The sequence below is a fragment of the Pristis pectinata genome, chromosome 7, assembly GCF_009764475.1.
Source record: "Pristis pectinata isolate sPriPec2 chromosome 7, sPriPec2.1.pri, whole genome shotgun sequence".
Classification (NCBI taxonomy): Eukaryota; Metazoa; Chordata; class Chondrichthyes; order Rhinopristiformes; family Pristidae; genus Pristis; species Pristis pectinata.
In genome coordinates, this window is record NC_067411.1 from 70459801 (window position 1) to 70482906 (window position 23106).

The following is a 23106-nucleotide window of genomic DNA, read 5'->3' on the forward strand; positions in this document are numbered from 1 at the left end:
CTCCGGTTCGTTACACAGCACCCCATCCAAAACAGCCGATCCCCTGGTGGGTTCATCAACAAGTTGCTCCAAAAAGCCATCCCGTAGACCTTCCACAAACTCGCTCTCCTGAGATCCACTGCCTTCCTGGCTTTCCCAATCCACCTTCATGTTAAAATCCTCTATAATTATCTTGACGTTGTCTCTCTGACACCTGGTATCCATCTAGGTACTGAATTCAGACATTGCAAAGTCACTTCTAGCCCAGTTCACACTGCAAAATCCTCCTCACGAACATCTATGGACTGGTGTCTATATGGAGAGAGCTGACCCACAGACTAGTCAAACAACAGCTAAATATAGTTATACTCACAGAATCACAACCAATATGCCAAACTCTTCCATCACAATCCCTGGGTAAGTCACGTCCATCTGGTAGAACAGGCCCATTGAAGTGGTGGTATAATGGTAAACCGGTGGAAGGGAGTATCTTTTAAGATTGTAAAATATCCATACCTCCATACCCTATGAAGGGCATCACATCAAACATCAGGCTGGAAATCTCCTCCATATTATTACCTGTTGTCCCCCCTCAGCTGATTGACCAACATTCCATGATGAAATTTGGAAGCACCAAAAGTAGCAAGGGAACAAAGTGCATACTGAATAGGGGATTTCATTTGTCCATTATCAAGAAGGGGTTTGTAATATCCTAAAGATCAAGCTGGCTGGGTCGTAAACAATAAAGCATCCAGACCGAGTCAACTGTTGGTGACCTTCCTGACCTTGTCCTCACCAATCTACTCTTTTCAGATGCATCTGCTCACGATGGCAATGGTAGGAATGAACAACTCGCAATCCGTGTGGAGATAGTTCCATCTTCACACAGAGGAATCACTCAGTTGTTATAGATCGTGCAGACTCGGAACAGATTTTGCATCTCAAAACTGGACATCAATAAGGCATTGTGAACATTAGCAGCAGCAGCAATGCTCACCACCACAATCTGAAACCTCATGGCCAGCATATCCCTCACTCTATCTTGTTAGAAAAGGCAGGAAATCAATCTAGATTCAATGAGGGGTGCAGAGGGCTCGTCAAGAGCAGCAGGAATCAAATTTAAAAATGTGGTGCCAATCTGGTGAAGCTGCAACACAGAACTACATCTGTGCTAAACAACATATAATAGATGTAACTATGATCCTGCATCAACAAATTAGGTCAGATCTCTGCAATCCTGCCACATCTAGTTGTGAATAGTAGTGGAAAACGAAATAGTGAACAGAAAACAGCTCCAAGAATGTGCTCACCCTCAGTGATGGTGGGGCTCAGCATGTCAGTTGAAGCCTTTGTGATCATCTTTAGCCAGAAATGTCAAGTGGATAATTCACCTTAGCTTCCCTCTGAGACGTCCACCATTATAGAAGTCAGTCTCTGGTCAATTTGATTCACAACACATGGTATCAAAGAAAAATGGTTGAAAACACTGAATATACCAAAGGCATGGGAGCAGAAATTAACCTGCCCATAGTTCTGAAGACTTGCACTCCACAACAAGGCATGGCTTTAGCCAAGGACAGTCAACATTTTGGGTTGAGGCCCTTCATCTAGACTGAAAGACAGAGGGGAGATATCCATTACAAAAAGGGAAGGAGCAGAACAAGAGCTGGCAGGTGATAGATGGATCCAGGTGAAGGGAGGTGGGGGTGGGGGTTGATAGGTAGATGGAGGAGTGGAGAGTGGGAATAGCACCAGAAGCTGAGGAGCTGAGGTGATAGGTGGAAATGACAAAGGTTGAAGATAGTGGAATAGGTGGAGCATGGAATAAAGGGAGGGAGGTGCGCAGGGCAGAGGGGTGTTCTGGGGGGGGGGGGGGGGGGGGGGGGGGGGGAGGAACCAGTCGGAGGAGTGTGTGGATGATGGGCAGATGGAGAGGGTGGAGGAGGGGAAAGAGACATGGTGATGGGAGCCAGGTAGATCAGGGGGAGAGAGGAAAAGGACAGAGGGGGAGCAGTTACCAGAAATTGGAGAATTCAGATGTTCAAGCAGCCAGGTTGTAGGCTACCCATTGCAGAATATGAGGTGTTGTTCCTCTAGTTTGTGTTTAGCCTCAACTTAGCAGTGGAGGAGGCTGAGGACAGACACGTCGATGTGGGAATGGGGAGAAGAATTAAAATGGCTGGCAGTGGGTGGTCCAGACGGATGGAGCGAAAGTGCTCAGCAAAGTTTGTGTCCAGTCTCACTGATGTAGAGGAAGCCACAACGGGAGAACTGGATGCAATAAATAATGCCAGGGGATTTGCATGTGAAAGACTGCCTCACCTGGTGTACAGGTGTACAGTTTTGGTTACCCCAGTAGACAAAGGACTTGGTTGGTCGGGAGAGGGTGCAAAGGAGATTCTCCAAGATGTTATCTCCTTCATAGAGTTCTGATGAAGGGTCCCGACCCGAAATGTCGACATTTCACTACCCTCCACAGATGCAGAATTTTGTATGCGTGCTCCATATTTCCAGCAATCTGCAGTCTCTCTTGTGTCTGTGTTCTCCAAGATGTTGCCTGGGATGGTGTATTTCAGTAGCAAGGAGAGACTGGATGACTGGGTTTGTTTTCCTTGGAGTGGAGATGCCCAAGGAAGGACACAAAATTATGAGCAGCATAGATAGGACAGACAGTTGTAAATGTTTCCCCATAGCAAAGGTGTCTGTAACAAGAGGACAGAGGTTATACAAGGAAGAATATTTTTCACCCAGAGAGTGGTTAGAGTTTGGAATGCACTGCCTGAGACAGTAGTGGAGGCAAAGACTCTCATAACATTTAAGAAGTAGCTAGACAAGAACTTGAAAGGCATGGATGGCCACAGACCAAGTGCTTGTAAACAGCATTAGGCATGGACAGAGGGGCCAAAGGGTCTGTTTCTGTGCTCTGTGACTGCAGTATGTGCCATCTATCTTGCTGAGACAAGCACCTCCCAAACTCCACTACTAAGAAGCACAAGGGCAGCAGGAGCATGGAAATTCCTCTGAAAAATCACATAACATCATAACTTGGAAATGCATCGCCATTCCTTCATTGCCTCTGGGTCTAAATGCTGAAACTCCCCATCCAACAGCAATCTTACAACAGTACTTTCGTCATAATGACTCAATGACATGGTTCACCACTATGTACTCAGGAGAATTTAGACATGGGCAATAATTAATGGCTTTACCAGCAATGCCCATGACCTGATAAAATATTAAAAGCCAGTCTCCCTGTCACCTGATGAAATCTGCTCTCAACCAAACAGAAAGATTAACCAGGAAATGTGTTCATTGCTGTTTTAATTATTCTGTAAATGGCCATCTTATCAGTATACATAATTTGAAAATGAACTTCACTGAGACAACACAATTCTTAATTGCAAATTTATTGATTAAAAATTCTATTAGATGTTGGAAGACACAAAAAGTCTTTAATAATAGGACCTCAATGTGCAGTGACTCATGAGGAAAGAGAAATGGGGACAAATAAACCTGGTTTGATATTATGACATTTCTGACTGAATTTTTTTTAATCAAAGCAAAGGCTACGATGCCCTCTAGTGTTGTACAAACCTAAATCCAATCACTTACTTGATGCTGCTTATAACATCACGCTGAACGTTTCCAAGCAAATTATTTCACAAGGTATTTGACTCCAATTTATTTTATCTTTGTTTTTATATTTTGCTGAGGGAGCCAATTCAAACAGGACTCTTAACAATACAAAAAATTTGCAGATTCACCAAAGTTAATGCCCCTGACATGACAATCTCAACCTGTGTAAGCACTGCTCTTTGAAGAGGTCAAAAACATTGAGCCTCTGAATGTGGCCCAATGCCCTACAACCTCAGCCCTTCTGGTGTGCTCCTCTCTCATGCACCTATGGATGTCACCACTGCAAGATATTGTTGCCACGGATAACAATAGCCTTCCCTTTTAATTATACTAAATAAAAGGGTGCCTCCCATCTTGCTGGTTGATTAGATTTCTCCAAAATCCACACAGTGCTAATAATTGACAAAGGAAGCTGACAAGGCCAGTGTGGAAGTGAAACATTAAGTCTGAGTTACCCAAAATTGATAGATTTCTAGGAAAAACAACTGAACATCTTTTGTTCTGGCCAGTTTTCTGTGTTCTTGGAAATCGACGTTCAGTGCACCAAGTCTAAAGGCAAATTACATTCATTTCAAAAGCCCATTTATTCATTTCCTGTGTTGATCCGAATTTTTTTCTCCTACGACATATTTAAGGAGTTTGTTTTAGCACATAGAACAGTACAGCACAATACAGGCCCTTCAGCCCACCATGTTGTGCCAACCTTTAAACCTCGCCTAAGACTATCTAACCCCTTCCTCCCACGTATCCCTCTATTTTAAATTCCTCCATATGCTTATCTAGCAATCTCTTGAATTTGACCAATGTACATGCCTCCACCACCGCCCCAGGCAGCGCATTCCATGCCCCAACCACCCTCTGGGTAAAAAACCTTCCTCTGATATCTCCCTTGAACTTCCCACCCATTACTTTAAAGCCATGCCCTCTTGTACTGAGCATTGGTGCCCTGGGAAAGAGGCACTGGCTGTCCACTCTATCTACTCCTCTTAATATTTTGTACACCTCTATCATGTCTCCCCTCATCCTCCTTCTCTCCAAAGAGTAAAGCCTTAGCTCACTTAGACTCTCCTCATAATCCATACTCTCCAAACCAGGCAGCATCCTGGTAAATCTCCTCTGCACCCTTTCCAACGCTTCCACATCCTTCCTATAATGAGGTGACCAGAACTGGACACAGTACTCTAAGTGTGGTCTAACCAGAGTTTGGTAGACTTTCAGGGGTCCTTACTTGTTTACCGAGGTCCCTCCATTCCTCAGTGCCCCCAAGGTCTCTCCGTTCACTGTGCATGTCCAGCCTCACATTTGCAGCATTAAACTCCATCTGCCATTGCTCTGCCCACCTTACCCACTGATCAGTGTCACCCTGCAGCCCCCTCACCACCAACAGCACCACCGATTACGTTGTCTGCAGACTCACTTATCATTCCCGCCTAGGCCCATCTGCAGATGGTCATCATTGTACATAAGAGCAGCGATCTCTGTGGTATAGCTGACTGATACCGAAACTGTCCAGGATAACATTTATTCCCAATAGTCATATCAGTTAAACAGTTCAGGGCAGCTAAAATTTTCTTGTAATGAGATTTGCATTTAACTTTATATCTTAAAGCAGTAGTTCTCAACTTGGGTTGCATGATACCCTTGGAGTGGCAGCGGAAACAGCAGGTGCCAAAGATTAAGGTCTTAAATATACTCAAGTAATTTAATTGCGACCTTTCTAAAAATGTAAAAATTAAAAGAAATATATACATACACATACACTTTGTATACTAACTGCCGTGGATGTAGATCCCAAAGAATCCCAAGGACAGTCCCAACTCTTTAAAAAGCAGTGGCCTTTGACACCATCAGATGCTTATGGGGGATGGGACAGAGTGTTCATCTTACATGTAGCTTTCAGTCAAACAGGTAGGGTATCACTGCTCTAAAGGCTAGCACACCTATGCAGAAATATTTGTTTTAATTTTAGCTCTTCAGCAAGATCATTACTGGATATTTACATAAGCTTAATTTGGTTCACCTATAACACTTCTATAGAACACAAATTGTAATTTCCTTTATTACTTAAAAGATTTAATCACACTATGCTGTCACTTATCAACTGATATTGATTCCTCTTTATATAGTGTGTCAATATTAGCTTCTAAGTAGGAAGTGCAAGTCCATTTAAATCCAGTAATACAAAATCAAAACACTGGATACTGAATCTGAAATACAAAACATAAAAAGCTGGGGGTATTCAGCTGTGAGTATTTCCAACATTTTTTAAAATTTAAAACCAGTGATAAGAAAACTGTTGAACTAATGCTGATCTTAAACCAATGGTAAATTTAATCAATATATCCCAATTAGAAAATATTCTATTGAATACCACAGGGTAATTAGTTCATAACAAGCTCTGTAGAAGATGTACTTTTCACTGCAGATAAAGTATGGAAATGGTTTATGTTAATGATCAGAATAGCAACAAAAGTGAAAACTATCAAAATAATAAAGATGAGTTGATGAAAGCAAACAAACCTTCTAAAATTAAAGTTATTGATAAAAGGACAAAGGAAGAGGTTAATAGATTTGTAGAACTGCAGCCTGTAAACCAATTTCAGAACTGTGAAGTACTACAGTCCTCTAGTTCATAGCCTGGCTATACACCAGAGTCCAACAGGTTGTGATTATGCGTGTCAGGTATCAAAAAAATGGTAAGCCTTTGCACTATAGCTGGATTGAGTTGGTCTCATTCTTTTATAAATAAATGCACAGGCACAGTCCTGTGGGACAGAATAGGGCTGATTACCTGCAAATATCCAGAAAGGTACAGGGTACAGTTTCTGTTTCTCAACATAGTCCTCACCAAAGAGCCAATTTGATCAAAACCTAACAGGACCCAACCAAATGTGTACAGTTCAGATAGCAAAAGAAATAGCAAGTCCTTAAGCTTGGACTGGCAAAAGCCTGATCAGTTTCAAGTCAGCATTTAAACTTTATATCTGACTAGACCTCTTCTGGCTAAGCCTGTAAAGCTTAGTCACACTCACCACTGCTGAATGTATGCTTAATATTGTATATTTAATATAACTGTCAGATTTATTATCACTGACATATGATGTGAAATTTGTTATTTTGCAGGAGCAGTACAGTGCAAAGACTGTAAATTACAAAAACAAATAGTGCAAAAATACATATAATATGTAATGATGGAATCCCTATTGCTCAAGGAGTATTATTTTTATATTTGTTCACAGGATAAGAACATTGCTGACAGTGACACATTTATTGTCTATCCTTGACTGTCTCCTTAGTTAAGGGGCAGTTAAGAGTAAAGCACATCGAGTCTGGAGTTACATGCAAGCCAGACTGGATAAGGATAGCAGGTTTCTCCTCTGAAGGAAGTTGGTAATGAGTTGGTTTCACAGTTACTGTGCCAGGTTTTTCTAAAATTCCACCGACTGGTTACTTCACAGCCGGGTATGGAGGCTCCAATGCACAGGATTGCAAGAGGCTGCAGAGGGCTGGAGATTCTGCCAGCTCCATCACGGGCACAACCCTCCCCACCATCAAGGACATCTTCAAGAGGTGGCATCCTTCACTAAGGACCCTCTTCCTGTTATTACCATCGGGGAGGTGGTACAGGAGCCTCAGAACGATTCAGAAACAGCTTCTTCCTCTCTGAACGGTCCATGAACACTACCTCATTATTCCTTTTATTGTTGTTGCACTATTTACTTTGTAATTTATAGACTTTACATCTTTGCACCGTACTTCTGCCACAAAACAACAAATTTCACATCATCCAAGTCAGTGATAATAAATCTGATTCTGATTTGCTTAATTGTTTGAATTTGAATTCCCCAAGCTGCCAGGTTGGGATCCATTTTCATGGTCATCAGTGAAGCATTAGTCCAGGAGTCTGATCATTAGTCCACTAACTTAACCACCACACTCCAACAAAATAACTTAGGAATACACACCATCTCCAACACCACCAAATGAAATACTAAAATACAAAAGTCAAATACCTCAAGTCGAGGTAGCTCTTGTACGGTTATCTTGGACTCAATTTGCTTTGGAGGTTCATCAGGTTCTTTTGGCTTCTTTTTCTTTTTCTTCTTTTTCACTTTCCCAGTTGCTTCTTTCAGCTTTGTTTCATCTTCATTTCTCTGCAATAATTTAGCATTTCATATTTGATCACACTAACAAATAAAAATGAGAATAATTTAAAGGCTAAAAATACAAAATAACCCACAATTTTGGTTTCATCCTGACCTGAGCAACTTTATGTGCAGGTATCTTTGGTGGAGCTGAACTGAGAACTGGTCTCTTAGGTGCTTGTGAAACAATTGTGGCCCACGACAACACAGATGGAGTGGCAGTCGACGATATAGGCAAAGAAGAAGTGGCCACTGAACCTGCTAGTAAAACAACAATGGTAACAATTTACTTTATATCATTAATGCACAAAACAAAGCTACAGAGATATTGGTTCACATTCAAACTCTGGATTACTTAAAATAGAACACTTGGATGAGAAAATCATTTATTGTGAAATATAAAAAATATAGATCATATTGAAAGGAATAAGCAATGATGTTACAGCATATTGATATACAAATCCAAATCAATTCTTATTTAACAATGAAGCAGAACGAAAAGGAAGTGATTTCGGAGGTTATCACACCATGGCATTATGAGACATATCCCTCTCATTCATCATCCCACGTGAAATATTTTCTGAATACTTCATAATTTTCTAAAAAACTAAGATGCTAAATGAATCAAACAAATTTTAAAACAATAGTCAGAGACATATAGCACAGAAACAGGCCCTTTGACCCAATGAGTCCACACTGACCATCAAGCACCTATTTACACTAATTTTATTTAAATTTACCATCACCCCCCCCCCCCCCACACACACAACAACACTCCCATCAATTCCTCCCAGATTCTACCACTCACCTACACACGGGGCCAATTAACCTAGCAGCCAGCATGTCTTTGGAATGTGGGAGGAAACTGGAGCACCTTGGAGAGGCTCACATGGTCACAGGAAAGCGTGCAAATGCCACACAGACAGCACCGGAGGTCACTAGAGCTATGAAGCAGCAGTTCTACTAGCTGCACCACTAGGCTGCCCTAACATTTTGGGCATTTGAACATTTTGACGGGTGTCTCTGTATGTTAGGAAAATATATTGTTTCATGTTGCCTGATGCTAAGTTCAACTCACTAAGAGGCAAAAATTTGTACAAAATGTTAGAATATGCTTTCTGCAATTTTATATTTGATAGCACAAAAATAATTAGAAAGCTTAAGGAGTAAAACAAAACAACTTTCGATTTAAGATTTTAAAATAGCTTAAGTTGAGAATAGTTAAGTATAGCTATCTTAAATCAGAAAACAAGCTATATATCTTGAAAAATATTTTACTGAGAAACAATTTCTAGAACTAGCCCAATATATCACAAAGTATAATCAAGAAGTACATATGCCCAAGTTTTATACCTATGGTAGTGACAGTGCATTTTTCTGAATTCACAGGAAATCCAGATGGCTCAGATGTGCTCAATGCTTCATCCTAGATCAAATGCAAGATATCCAATTAGTATAAAGAAAAGACTAAAGAAATAGAGGTAGGAGCAGGCTATTTGGACCCTCACGTCTACTTCAGTATTCAATAAGATCATAGCTGATCATTTAACTCAGTGCCACTTTACTGCACCAACCTCAAATCTCTCGATTCCCTCAATAAAAATTGATCATCTATTTTGATTGTACTCAATGACTGAGCCTTCATGGTCCTAAATAGAGGACTTACTGCCCTCCGGGTGAAGAAATTTCTTTTCACCTCAAACTGAATGACTACCCCCCTTTAACTTAAGGCAAAGAACCCTGCCAGGGAAAACATCAGCCCTGCATCTAACCTGTCAAGCCCCACAAGGATATTGAATGCTTCAATGATATCACCCCTCATTTGCTTAAACTTGAGAGTGTATTGATCCAGTGTGCTCAACTTCCCAAAGAAACACCCCATCCTCCGAAATCCATCTGGTGAAGACCAATTTTCTCACAATAGAAAAGTGAGCAAAAATAAAGTGTAAATACAAATAAGTAGCTGATACAAAATCAATATGTGTTTTTAATATATTTTACAACTTTCAATGATAAACCACAACATTCCTAAATAAAATTTACATTCAACAAGATGACAAGTTCAAAATAAATTTTGCTGTGAGGATATTTCTGTAACTCACACAAAAACACCAGTTGTCTTTGCAAACAATACAAGTTACAGCAGGATCACTGGCAATTTGATTTGATGTAAAGACTCAGTTTCATTCATGGCCTCAAATTGTCCCAAAGTATTTCCCTTTGGGGTTGGAATTAACTGGTCATTTTCAAGATTAGCCATAACAAGCCACAGAGATCGGATCGGGGAGCCTCAGCTATCTGGAGTTTATATTAACAAAGGGACTTGGGAGTACTGTATCCAAGTTTACTGACACACAAAAATAGTGGGAAAGTAAGTTGTTGAGAGGACACAAAAAGGACACAAACAGATTCAGTGAGTGGGCAAGAAATCGGCTGATGCAGTATGACCAAGACAAAGCCAAGGTTATCCACTTTGGGAGGAAAAAAGGAAAAGATTATTTAAATTGTGAGAGTCTAATGAATGCTAGTAGAAAAGCAAAATATTGCAGATCTGAAATAAAAGCAGAAAATGCTTAAAATACTAATGAGAGGTCATCAACCTGAAATATTGTCTCTATTTTTCTCTCTCCACTGCTGCTGCCTGACCTACTGAGTATTTCCAATAATTTTATTATATTAATGTGTTTATATTCAGAGGGATCTGAATATCTTCAGACAAGAATCTCAGAAATTTAGCCCGCATGTAGAGAAAGTGATAAGGAAGGCTAATAGAATGTTGCCCTTCAGTGAGAGACGAATGAGCTGGAAATGCAACGAAATCAGAGAGATTCAGAAGCAAAGTCCTTAAGAGCTGGCAAAGCTTTGAGATGTGGATTTGCCGTCTGCCAAAAGTATTTTTTTCCCAAAACAGTTTTGTGGACAGGACTTATTCTGGTCTGCCCACAGGATGGCATTGTCACACTACTGCACAGGGCTCTGACATTTAGGATTGGAATGATACTTACCAGCAAGTCGTCACCCCAGGGATTTACTGCCGACAGCAGGTTCTAGTGCTATGCTTCATGGTGTTATAGTATTTCAGAGTATTGTTTAACTGACCAACTTTCATGGTAGCCTTAAAATAATTTTAATTTACTGTAATATTAAAACAAATCATTTTTAAATATCAGTTTTACTTGTACTTGGTTGCATTCAAAGATGCTTCAAACCTGAACCAGGAACACATGCTGAATAAGGTATGATTAAAGCAGTTAACATACAATGAATTCTAACTTTACATTGTTGTTCCACTTACCATCTTTGTTGTATCATCTGCTGGCCATACTTTGGCAGGTTGTTCAGAAACTTTACTCGACTCTTTAGATTTTCTGAGGTCATGGCTAAATTGTTGTGCTACTACACTCTGCATTTCGGGAAAGTCTCCTGATGCAACTTTAGATGTGATATCAGTCTTAGGCTCAGGTTCATTTAATATTTTCAGAGGTGGTTTAGATTTGCTATGCTGGTGTTTGTTAACCTGTTTGTTCCCTATGTATGAAAATTAAAAATATACTAATTAACATCAGTGCCTGGAAGGCATTAATCAGTCAATGAGAAAGGAGCTCAAGAACAGGATCACTGTAAAACAGCATGCAACATATGAAGTTCTGTGAGTTTTTTTGTCAATAGTGCTGCCACTTTTACTGGTCATGTAAGGATGCTTACAAGGACAATATTGCATATCATCAATTATAAACCAACCAAATTAGCTCTCTAGATCTACGCAAGCAATCTTCCAAAAATTACATGTCACTTTAAATAATTATTCAAATAGTGTGTTGAAAGAACTTTGTTAATCACAATCTAAATTTGTTAACAATAGTCCTAAACTATAATTTTCATCAAAAACAGTACTTGAACTATATAATTGTCAAATATTTTGAAAAATTACATGCAGAGAATTGAAGGCATCAAAAATTGGCATAATTTTTAATAAAAAAATTAAATGTTCTTACCACTTTTGGTTATATTATCCCTCAATACATCAGGTCGTTGCAATTGTTCACCCGTTTCTGGTAACTCATTTACATTTTGCCCCTGGTTTTTTAATTCCTTCTTGGACCTTGCTTCCTACAAATTACAGACAATGCAACCATCAGTGGGTTGATGAAGGGTCTAGGCCCGAAACATCGACAGTTTATTTCCCTCCATAGATGCTGCCTGACCAGCTGAGCTCCTCCAGCACATTTTTTTGTGTACTGCTCCAGATTCCAGCATCTGCAGAATTTCTTGTGTCTCAGTAGGTTGATTTACCACTTTGTCCAAAATACAACAACAGTCCACAGAAAATATGCTTGCTATTGTTTAAATACTGGAAACACAGAAAGTAGCTAAATTAAAAAGACTTTTTTTTGTCTCTTTTTTGTCACTTTGGAGAAGTTCATTCATTAGTGAAATATCCTACTGTAGCGGTTGCTACCGCGGAATAAAACAAGACTCTACTCGGAGGATTGCCAAACAGAACTGGTTTATTTTCCCGCCTTGTGCGGGCCCTTTAAGGGAGAAAAACTCCCGCCCCAAAAAAAACCGGCAATGACGTAAGTCCTACGTCATCAGGACTTTCCCGCGCGCGGGTTCTCCCCGTCGCTCGGAAAGACGAGGCCCGCCGCCATCTTGGGCCTCGTCGCTCCGACGCCGCGCGACCCGACTGCCGAGCCGGTTCGCCCGACTAGACGGTGAGTCGCCACACTACCATGAATATCACAGTGAAGTAACACAATGCGACTTGATTTAATACTTCACATTTTTAGTTTATTACTCAGCTGAGTCAATTAGTCTCCAGAACGTCACCCACGTCCATTACTGATCATAAACTTTGACAAGCATTGATTAGATTTTCAGGGGAGGGAACAGGGGTTCATCACAACTAAGTACAGCTCTGTTCCCTGTCAATGACTACACATGGAAAACTACAGAAGAAATCACTAAATAGCAAAAGAAGTGCTCTACTGTCCCCTCCCTAACCCAGCTTGTATGGGTCAATTGCAGCATTCCAACTGATATCAGTTAGCCACAAATCTGAGGACCCATCCCCCTAGGTTTCTGTGGCTCAATTACTAGGTGTTAATCTATTAAATAAAAATCTTTGACATCATTCTCCACTCAAAAATCAACATTATTCTTGGTAAAGAACTTCGATAGTTCTTTCTAAAAGGCATCTGATGATGATAAAGATTTTTGAGGACTTGTGGACAGGAACAATAGCATCCAGTTACATAGCAAATTCATTGATCAGGCTTATTTGAATTTTACTTTCTTTTTCACTGCTGACCAATCAGAAATAAACTACTTTTAATTCTAGGAACATGACAAATATTCCAACATTGGTTGACATTTAATTGATAGCTGGACAGCAGTGCACTATGCTCAGTATACAGTGGCATGCAAAAATTTGGGCACCCCTGGTTAAAATTTCTTTTACTGTGAATAGCTAAGCGAGTAAAAGATGACCTGATTTCCAAAAGGCATAAAGATGACACATTTCTTTAATATTTTAAGCAAGATTACTTTCTTATTTCCATCTTTTACAGTTTCAAAATAACAAAAAAGGAAAAGGTCCCAAAGCAAAAGTTTGGGCACCCTGCATGGTCAGTAACACCCCCTTTGGCAAGTATCACAGCTTGTAAATGCTTTCTGTAGCCAGCTAAGAGTCTTTCAAATCTTGTTTGGAGGATTTTCGCCCATTCTTCCTTGCAAAAGGCTTCTAGTTCTGTGAGATTCTTGAGCTGTCTTGCATGCACTGCTCTTTTGAGATTTATCCACAGATTTTCGATGATGTTTAGGTCAGGGGAATGTGAGGGCCATGGCAAAACCTTCAGCTTGTGCCTCTTGAGGTAGTCCATTGTGGATTTTGAGGTGTGTTTAGGATCGTTATCCTGTTGTAGAAGCCATCTTCTTTTCATCTTCAGCTTTTTTTTTCCACAGACAGTGTGATGTTTGCTTCCAGAATTTGCTGGTATTTAATTGAATTAATTCTTCCCTCTACCAGTGAAATGTTTCCCGTGCCACTGGCTGCAACACAAGCCCAAAGCATGATCGATTCACACCCCCCCCCCCCCCCCACGCTTAACAATTGGATAGGTGTTCTTCTCATGAAATTCTGCACCCTTTTCTCTCCAAACATAACTTTGCTCATTGTGGCCAAAAAAGTTCTATTTTAACTTCATCAGTCCACAGGACTTGTTTCCAAAATGCATCAGGCTTGTTTAGATGTTCCTTTGCAAACTTCTGACGCTGAATTTTGTGGTGAGGATGCAAGGAAGGTTTTCTTCTGATGACTCTTCCATGAAGGTCATATTTGTGCAGGTGTTGCTGCACAGTAGAACAGTGCACCACCACTCCAGAGTCTGCTAAATCTTCCTGAAGGTCTTTTGCAGTCAAACAGGGGTTTTGATTTGCCTTTCTAGCAATCCTACAAGCAGTTCTCTCGGAAGGTTTTCTTGGTCTTCCAGACCTCAACTTGACCTCCATCGTTCCTGTTAACTGCCATTTCTTAATTACATAACGAACTGAGGAAATGGCTACCTGAAAACGCTTTGCTATCTTCTTATAGCCTTCTTCTGCTTTGTGGGCATCATCAATTTTAATTTTCAGAGTCAAGGCAGCTGCTTAGAGGAGCCCATGGCTGCTGATTGTTGGGACAAGGTCTGAGGAGTCAGGGTATTTATAAAGTTTTGAAATTTGCATCACCTGGCCTTTCCTAACGATGACTGTGAACAAGCCATATCCCTAACAAACTAATGAAGGTCTAAGACCTTGGTAAAAGTTATCTGAGAGCTCAAATTTCTTGGGGTGCCCAAACTTTTGCATGGTCCTTCTTTCCTTTTTTCACTTTAAAATTGTACAAAACAAAAATAAGCTTGCTTAAAATGTTGAAAAGAATGTTTCATCTTTAACTTTATGACTTCTGGAGATCAGTTCATTTTCTACTCACTTAACTATTCACAGTAACAGAAATTTTGACTGGGGTGCCCATACTTTTGCATGCCACTGTATGTATCACTGCATATATGGGCAGGACTCCATTCTCTTTTTTAGGAGAAATGAATCATGAATGTACTTTCAGGCTTGCAAATCCCTAATCAATCTAGCTGTAAAATGATACCAATCCTATAATGGTGCACAATTTTTAAACATTAAAAATTACACTTTGGGAATCACTAAGAGCATCTCTGTACATATAAAGAGATATCATTTTCTGAAAATATTATATACATAAATTAGAATGGCATCCCAATCAGCACTGTATAATCTTTCACAAATTCAGAGAATTGATTTGTCCCAATTCAACAATGGACTACATTACATACCTTTGAAGACTGGCCCAAAAACAATCGCTCCTTCTCAGAGTCCTGTTGAACATGCCGCTTCTTCTTGTTTCCTCGGCTACTACCATTGTACTTGTGCTTTGAAGAGCAAATATCCTCAGAGTGCAGAAATGCTTGTGCAAATGGATTCAAAGAGGAATCCGCAGATTGTTTGTATGAATAATATAAAGAATAATCCACAGGTAAATCAGATGACATAACTGGATAGGATGTGTGCAACTCTGTAAAATTCTGGGAAAATTTACTGCAGCCATTCTCTGGTGCATGTAAATGTTGCCTAAAGAGTATAGCAAAAAAACAATAAGTGCATTAATCGATAGGGAAGGGAGCCAATTGCAAGAAAAGTCATCATTATTTGTGTGAATGTACTGTACATTAAGCTATACATTTCCTTCAGTGAAGCAACGCATCCTTACGCAGTTATATTCTATAAATCATGAACCAACATACGATTCAGAAATAAAATTCTTATCTGCAGGCCATCTTGTTTCACACTTGAACATTATTAGTATTACTTCTTTACTGAGGATACTAAATTACATTGGTATGGATTCCTCTGATACCTTACAAAGCATTCATGTAGATGCCTAAACTGTGACTGGGAAAACTCTACCAGCTACAAGAAAGGAGAAGTCACTAGTGCCAGGATCAATAATGTCATTACACAAAGAATGCATTTTCACTGAAATAACTGGAGAGCCATCAGCAGCAGGAACTTTGTCTTCTCTAGTGAAAGGCCAATTGTTGTATCAGCCAAACACCAATTAGCTCAGCAGACAGACTGGGAGAAGAGTTTGGCACCTCCCTTCTCCATTTGGCAAAAGGTACGTTAAACAGTACATTTATCTAAAAGCAAAATTAGTACAGTAGGTACTGAAACAAAAGCGCCTGCTGGTTGCATATTGAAGGTCAAATACTAAGTCCTACCACAGCAATCTGGAAACACAATTGCAGCTTCTTTAACAAAAATGTTGAATAAATGCAAAATGTAAGCAGGAAGAATGGCATTATTACCTCCTTTGTTCCAGTTTCTTTTTAAAAACAGGTTTTATGTTTTGCCCATTATTTAAGATTACATAGGGAAAAAAAACAGAAACAAGTCAGTGGGCCACAATGATGTTCATTCTTCCATGATTAAAGATCCTAAACACCTATATGCCCACACAGAGTTGGTGGGCGGTGGGGGGGTGGGAAGGGGGGGAAGAGGTAATGGTAAATGAGTGAAGAGGGGAGGGAAATAGTAATTTTAAAGTTAACCTCAACCCAGTTTCTAGGAAACAGGATTAAATATTCTGGGTACTATTAATAAGCAGTATTTGATAATGCATCACTTTCCTCAGTTTATGCTTCACGTCTGCTACAATGGATCCAACATCAAGGTCACTGTCCCAAAACATTAACTGTTTCTCCCTGCACAGATGGAGTCTGGCCTTTTGAGAAACACCATCAATTCCCATCTTTAAATTCATGCTTTGGATTAATTTTATTTATTTTTGGAATGATGTTTCTGTCTATCCAAATTGATAGAAATTTCCAAAGTTATTCAGACTCCCTTCTCTCTCCTTATTCCCTTAGTTCTGAGGAAAACTGGATGTTTTCTCTCAGCCTTCTTTCCCCAATAACTATAACCCTGTGGTGCACACCTTTTTTTTGCAGGATGGGTTGCTCACACAATCTTAAGTTCCAAGATTCCTCACTACTCTTATTCTGACTGTCCTCTGAAGCTGGCAGTGAAGAACTAATATCCTGAATTTTTTCAGCAGTCATGCTGGGAAATCTGCCCATTGAACCTGTGCTAGGTTGGGCCTTGGGTCAGGCTCAGCAACTTCAATCATTTGAATGGAAGAGAAAGCAAGTTTCAGGTGGTTTACATTTTTTCAGTTAACTGTATTTAGCTGTTAAAACAAACGTGCTATTACTTTAATTTCTGTTTTTGAAAAACATTCAAGAACTATTAAATGCTCACTGATGTCAAAGATATTCAAAGAATTCAAAACTTTTTGATAGCTTTGACTGGCAGATTGGCAATGAGGTTTAGTAGGGCTTGCATTTTTGGCAGTATGGCCCTGTGCTGCATGGTGCCTTACTGATCAAAAGCCAGTTTTGGGAATGATGACGTCTCTGCAGGTAAGTGCACATAGGGGAACAGCAGGTGTGGGCAGCTCAGCTCTCACTGAAGTGAGCCAGACAGAAACATGCTTAGGCCAGATGTTGTACATCACTGCTATTACCATCCCTTCTTGGTACCATAAGTTAACCAGGATGCCGAAGAAAAAGCAATCTTTGTTTTTGTAAAGTTCAAAATTGTGATTTTTTCCTGTTCCAATAAACAACACATTGAAATATTGAATAATATTCACCCATCCACATAAGGATCTTGAACGAAAGGATAGCAGGTTGTTAAATATCTGGGCAATGGAGTAGATGACGATTCAGTCCATCTCATTCCTATTATTTGCTGCTTTGGCACAAATGGCTCAACATCAGCTGATAATCTGGTCTCCTATAAAAGAATGGGTTACATTTTATACTTTATTTCAATGACAAAAAAAATGCAAGTACATATAGTACACAAAACAGGAATTAACCAAACTGAAGTGGTACATTGGGATCTTTTACGTCCACCAAAGAAAGCCTTCATTTAACAGCTTAATTTAAAGGAGGGACCTTCAACAGGATGGCACTGTATAGAACATAGAACATTACAGCACAGAACGGGCCCTTCAGCCCATGATATTGTGCCGACACTTTATCCTGCTCTAAGATCTATCTAACCCTTCCCTCCCACATAGCTCTCCATTTTTCAATCATTCATGTGGCTATCTAAGAGTCTTTTAAATATCCCCAATGTATCTGCCTCCAGAACCTCTGCTGGCAGTGCATTCCACGCACCCACTACTCTCTCTGTAAAAAAACTTACCTCTTACATCCCTCTTATACCTTCCTCCAATCACCTTAAAATTATGCCCCCACGTCTCTGACTGTCCACTCGATCAATGCCTCTTATCATCTTGTACACCTCTATCAAGTCACCTCTCATCTTCCTTCTCTCCAAAGAGAAAAGCCCTAGCCCACTCAACCTATCCTCATAAGACATGCTCTCCAATCCAGGCAGCACCCTGGTAAATCTCCTCTGCACCCTCTCTAAAGCTTTCACATCTTTCCTGTAATGAGGCGACCAGAACGGAACACAATACTCCAAGTGTGGTCTAACCAGACTTTTATAGAGCTGCAACATTACCTCGCGGCTCTTGAACTCAATATCCCGACTAATGAAGGCCAACACACCATACGCCTTATAGTCAGCAAGATATTTGTGCTCAAATCTCTGGAGTGTTAAAGGAACCTATGCTCTTCTTAGTCTGATACAATTAAGCTAGAGACGGTGCAGAAAAGATTCACAAGGAAAGATTCACTGGAGTGCTTGAGTTATAAGGAGAGGCTGGAACTGTTTACCCTGGAGTGAAGGAATCTGAGAGGTGACCTTAAGAGGTTTATAAAATCATGAGGGGCATAGATAAGATGGATCATCAGTCTTTTCCCCAGTGCAGGCGAGTCTAAAACTAGAGGGCATAGGTTTAAGGTGAGAGGAGAAAGTTTTAAAGGGGACCTGAGAGGCAATCGTTTCATATACAGGCTGGTCAGCTTATGGAACGAGCTGCCAGAGGAAATGGTAGAGGTGGGTATAATTAGAACTTTTAAAATACATTTGGACAAATACATGGATAGGAAAGATTTAGAGGGATATAAGCTAAATGCAAGCAAATGGGACTAGTTCAGGTACTCATCTTGGTTGGCATGGATGAGTTGGGCCAAAGTGCATGTTTGGATGCTGCATAAGGTAAGCATATGGAGGAATCTACAATAGGGGGATATGTGGGACGAAGTGGTTAGATATTCTTAGGCGAGGTTTAAAGGTCAGCACAACATGGTGGGTTGAAGGGCCTGTATTGTGCTGCACTGTTCTATGTTCTATAACTCTTACGACTCTATGAAGAGGAATTATAAACAAGAGGGCAAGTGGGTAAAGTGGGTACAAGAATGATTTGGGGTTATATGTGCATACGTTAACAAAATGATTGTATTTTATATATAGGATCCTAGGCTTTATACCTAGAAGCACAACGTACAAGACCAAGGAATTCATAACAAACCTTTATAAAACACAGTTTGGTCACAACTGAAGTTTGTGCCTGGTTCTTAGTGCAACACATTCAGAAAGGAATGACAATTTTGAAGAGGGTGCAGAAGAGGTTAGCAAAATGATTCCAGGGACGAGGGACTATAGTTATGTGGATAAATTGGGGAAGCTGGGGTTGTTTTCTTTGGAACAGAGGAGACTCCAAGAGGTTCTGATTATTTAAAATCACAACAAGGTTTACAATCCTTCCCATTGGCAAAAACACAAAGAACCAGGGAACAGAGAGTAAAGGTGATTGGCCAAAGAACCAAAAGATTAATGTGAAAATCTTTTTTTTAAAAAGAAGTACAGCTGGTAGTTCTGGTCTAGAATGTACTGTCAGTGATAGAAGTGGAAACAAATTCAGTTATGGGGTTCAAAAGGGAGCTGGATAAGTAAATGAAAGGAAAGAATCTGTAAGGATAAGAAAGAACTATCTGAATTGGTCTTCTATGGAGCAGGTACTGATTTGACAGGCCAGATGTCTCCCTCTATGCTATAACTATTCGGTGAAAGGCAACTGAGCAAACAAGATGATTACAAATACAAGGAAAACTAAAATGCAACCAAAAACCTGACAAGCCTACTTTGAACCTAAACATCTCAGATTGTTTACAGATCCACTTGAAGAATATTTTTCAAATACCAGGCATCATTTGCAGAAAAATATATTCCTTTGAGGCACTAAAACCCACTTGGTCCATCTATAGCTGACAGAGAAACTGAAGAGAACATTAAGTTCAAGGAAGAGCTTATAAAGTTGCTAGAAATAGCAGTTGGCCTGACGATTAGGAACATTTTAGAACCCAAAGGAGGATCAAGAAATTGATGAAGAGAAGCATGATAGAATGAGAGTAAATGGGCAAGCACAAAAGCAGACTGTAAGAGCCTCTATGGGCATGTAAAAGGGGAAAAGACTAGCAAGAGTAAATGTGGTCTCTTACAGACAAAAAACAGGAGTATTTATAGTAGGAAATAGGAAATAGAAGAAGAATTAAACAGGTATTGTGCATTTTCGTTCACAAACCTACCAGAAATACCAGAGAACCAAATATTGACCAAGAATGAGGAACTGCAGGAAATAATTATCAACTTAAGAAGTACTACAGAAAATAGTGAAATTAAAAGCCAATAAATCCCAAGAATCCAAGGATCTACATCCCAGAGTTTTGAAGTGGGTAGCTATCGAGAACTCTATAGGTTACGGAATTGTTCCTGTGGATTGGCAGGTTGCAAATATGACCTACTATTTAATAAAAGGAAGGAAAGAGAGCACAGGGAACTACTGATCTGTTAGCCCTGTTAAAAGGCAACTGGAATTTATAATGATGTAATAACAGGATACCTCAAAAATAATAGGACTGAGCAGATTCAGCATGGATTTATGAAAGGAAAATAATGCTTGACTAAGCTTCTGGAGTACAAGGATATGACTAGCAGAATAGATAAGAGGGAACCAGTGGATGTGGTATATTTGGAATTTCAAAAGGCTTTCTGTAAATCCCTAACAGGAAGTTGGTGATCAAAATTTCACTATATGGCTGGGAATATTATACCCACATGGACTGAGAATTGGTTAATAGTTAAAAAGCAAAAAATGGGAATGAATGGATCTTTTTCAGCTTTGCAGGCAGTAACTAGAGGGGTATTGCAGAGAGTGGCGCTTGGACCCCAGCTATCCACAATCTATCTAACAATTTGGTTGAGGGACGAATATTTTTCCAAGTTTGGTGAAGATACAAAAGCAGGTGGGATTGCAAGTACGAAAGAGGATGTAAGGAGGGATCAAAATGAGAGAGGGACAAGCTGAGAGAGCAAGAACATGGCAAGTACAATATCCTGTAGGTATGTAAAAATAAAGGTTATCCACTTTGGTGCATATAACAGAAAAGCAAGCTTTTTTAAATTAAATGGTGAGAGATTGGGTAATGTTGATGTTCAAAGTGACCTAGGTGTCCTTGTACATAAGTTACTGAAAGCCAACATGCAGGTGAAACAAGTGATTAGGAAGGCAGATGATATGTTGGCCTTTATCACAAAAGGATTCAAGTAAAGGAGTAAAGAACTTTTTACTGCAATTCTGCAGGCCTTAGTGAGACCATACCTGGAGTACTGTGTACAGTTTTTGACTCCTTACCCAAAAGAAGATATACTTGTCATAGTAGGAGCACATAACAAAAGATTCACCAGGTTGGTTTCAGGGTTAGTGGGTTTACCATGAGGAGAGCTCGAATGAACTGGACCTGTATTTTTTTTAAAGAGTTTAGAAGAATGAGAGGAACTCTCACTGACATTTACAAAATTTCTTACAAAGCTCAATAGGCTGGATGCAAGGAGGAGTCTCGAATCATGGGTCACAGTCTCAGAATAAGGGCTAGGCCATTTAAGACTGAGATGTGGAGAAATTTCTTCATGCAGGTGGTGGAAAATCCTTGGAATTTTCTACCCTGGAGGGCTATGGAAGTTCTATCATTGTTCATTCAAAATAGATGTCAATAGATATCTAAAAATTAAGGAAGCAATGGATATTGGGATAGTGCAGGAAAAAATATGTTGAGATAGGTAAAATAATCAGCCATGATCTTGATGAATGAAGAGCAGGCTCTAACTCATATAGAACCAATGACACAGAAACAAGCCATTTGACCCAACTAATCTAGGCTGATATTTATATTTCATGCAAACTATCTCTTACGCCTCCTCATTTCACTGTTTGCATCCTCTTTTACTTTATCTTTCATTACAAATATCAAAGATATTATCAGCAACCACTCCACATGGTGATATATTTCACATTCCAACCACCATGGGCAAACAGGTTTCTTTGAATTTTCCATTGGATTTATTTTTGAACTTTCAATATGTATGGCCTTTAGTTTCAAGTATTCTACACACATACAATTGCTGAATTGTTTTTTGGTTTAACAAGTTCCATTCAATGATTCAGCTGTTGCCATTTACCCAGTTTAAATACCTCTCAATGCCAAATACATTTTCTGTGTATCTTCAGTTCTATTACGACTGATAATAAATTCTCTCTTCCAATTTTGTGTAATTCCTCAAAAAAGGCCTTGTGATTCCAGGAAATTATTATTGGGCATTCTCAACTCGATCATTTATTTTTAGCCTGATTTTCTGATGAAACTTTCTGCAGGCCACGTTTGACATCTTAGACTAAAACCCAACTTTTCCCCTCTAAATACTGCCCGATATTTTTCTGGTTTTAAATTTCCAGCTTCAGCTGATTTTCGGTTTTGATAAAATATCCACTTTGTATTTTGTTTAGTCTGTGTCCTTCCTAAACTACTTCAGAGTCAAGGGTGACATGATTCCACTGGGGGTCTATGGGTTCTGAGGTAGCTGAAAAGTTCCAAGTAGGAGCCACAGACTTTGCCACTGTTGGGGCTGGTGATGCTTGATGGGGCAAGTGGATGGGTTGTTTATAATGATCTGCACTCCTTCTGCTATTTACTCATTGTCTGTGCTACCATTGTAGAGATCTGTGATGCACAGCACCTTCTCAAATGGTCCCCTTCCATATTGAGCAGTCATGGGTCAGGGATTCCCATATCAGTAAAATGTTACATTATTTCAAAGAAGACCAATGGAATGTCCTTGAAACATTTTCTGGAAAACTCACACTATGAAGGAGCTCAGACTAGAGAGCTTATTTCAGTTAGACATTTGCATCAGCATGATAAAAGTCTCAGTGCTGGGGATGGTGACCAATGATAAGTCACTAATTTACCTATCCTGCCACTGGGTTTGAGGATTTATGAGTGTCCAATTTCTTCTAGAT

The 23106-nt window shown here is 39.7% G+C and overlaps 1 protein-coding gene across 2 annotated transcripts in view; it reads right to left on the bottom strand.

Annotated features, from left to right (window-relative positions):
- The window catches only part of LOC127572736 (selenocysteine insertion sequence-binding protein 2-like), a 68986-nt gene that overhangs the window by 40032 nt on the left and 5848 nt on the right, over nt 1–23106 (bottom strand). The window contains exons 2-8 of one of the 2 annotated variants that reach the window (XM_052020294.1): nt 17488–17630; nt 15110–15404; nt 11756–11870; nt 11056–11288; nt 9114–9186; nt 7876–8018; nt 7629–7769 (exon numbers count right to left, since the gene is read on the bottom strand). In XM_052020294.1, coding sequence (XP_051876254.1) covers nt 7629–7769; nt 7876–8018; nt 9114–9186; nt 11056–11288; nt 11756–11870; nt 15110–15404; nt 17488–17630 — 1143 coding nt within the window. Of the gene's footprint in view, nt 1–7628; nt 7770–7875; nt 8022–9113; nt 9187–11055; nt 11289–11755; nt 11871–15109; nt 15405–17487; nt 17631–23106 lie in introns of both variants that reach the window. The other variant, XM_052020293.1, reaches the window with a different exon arrangement.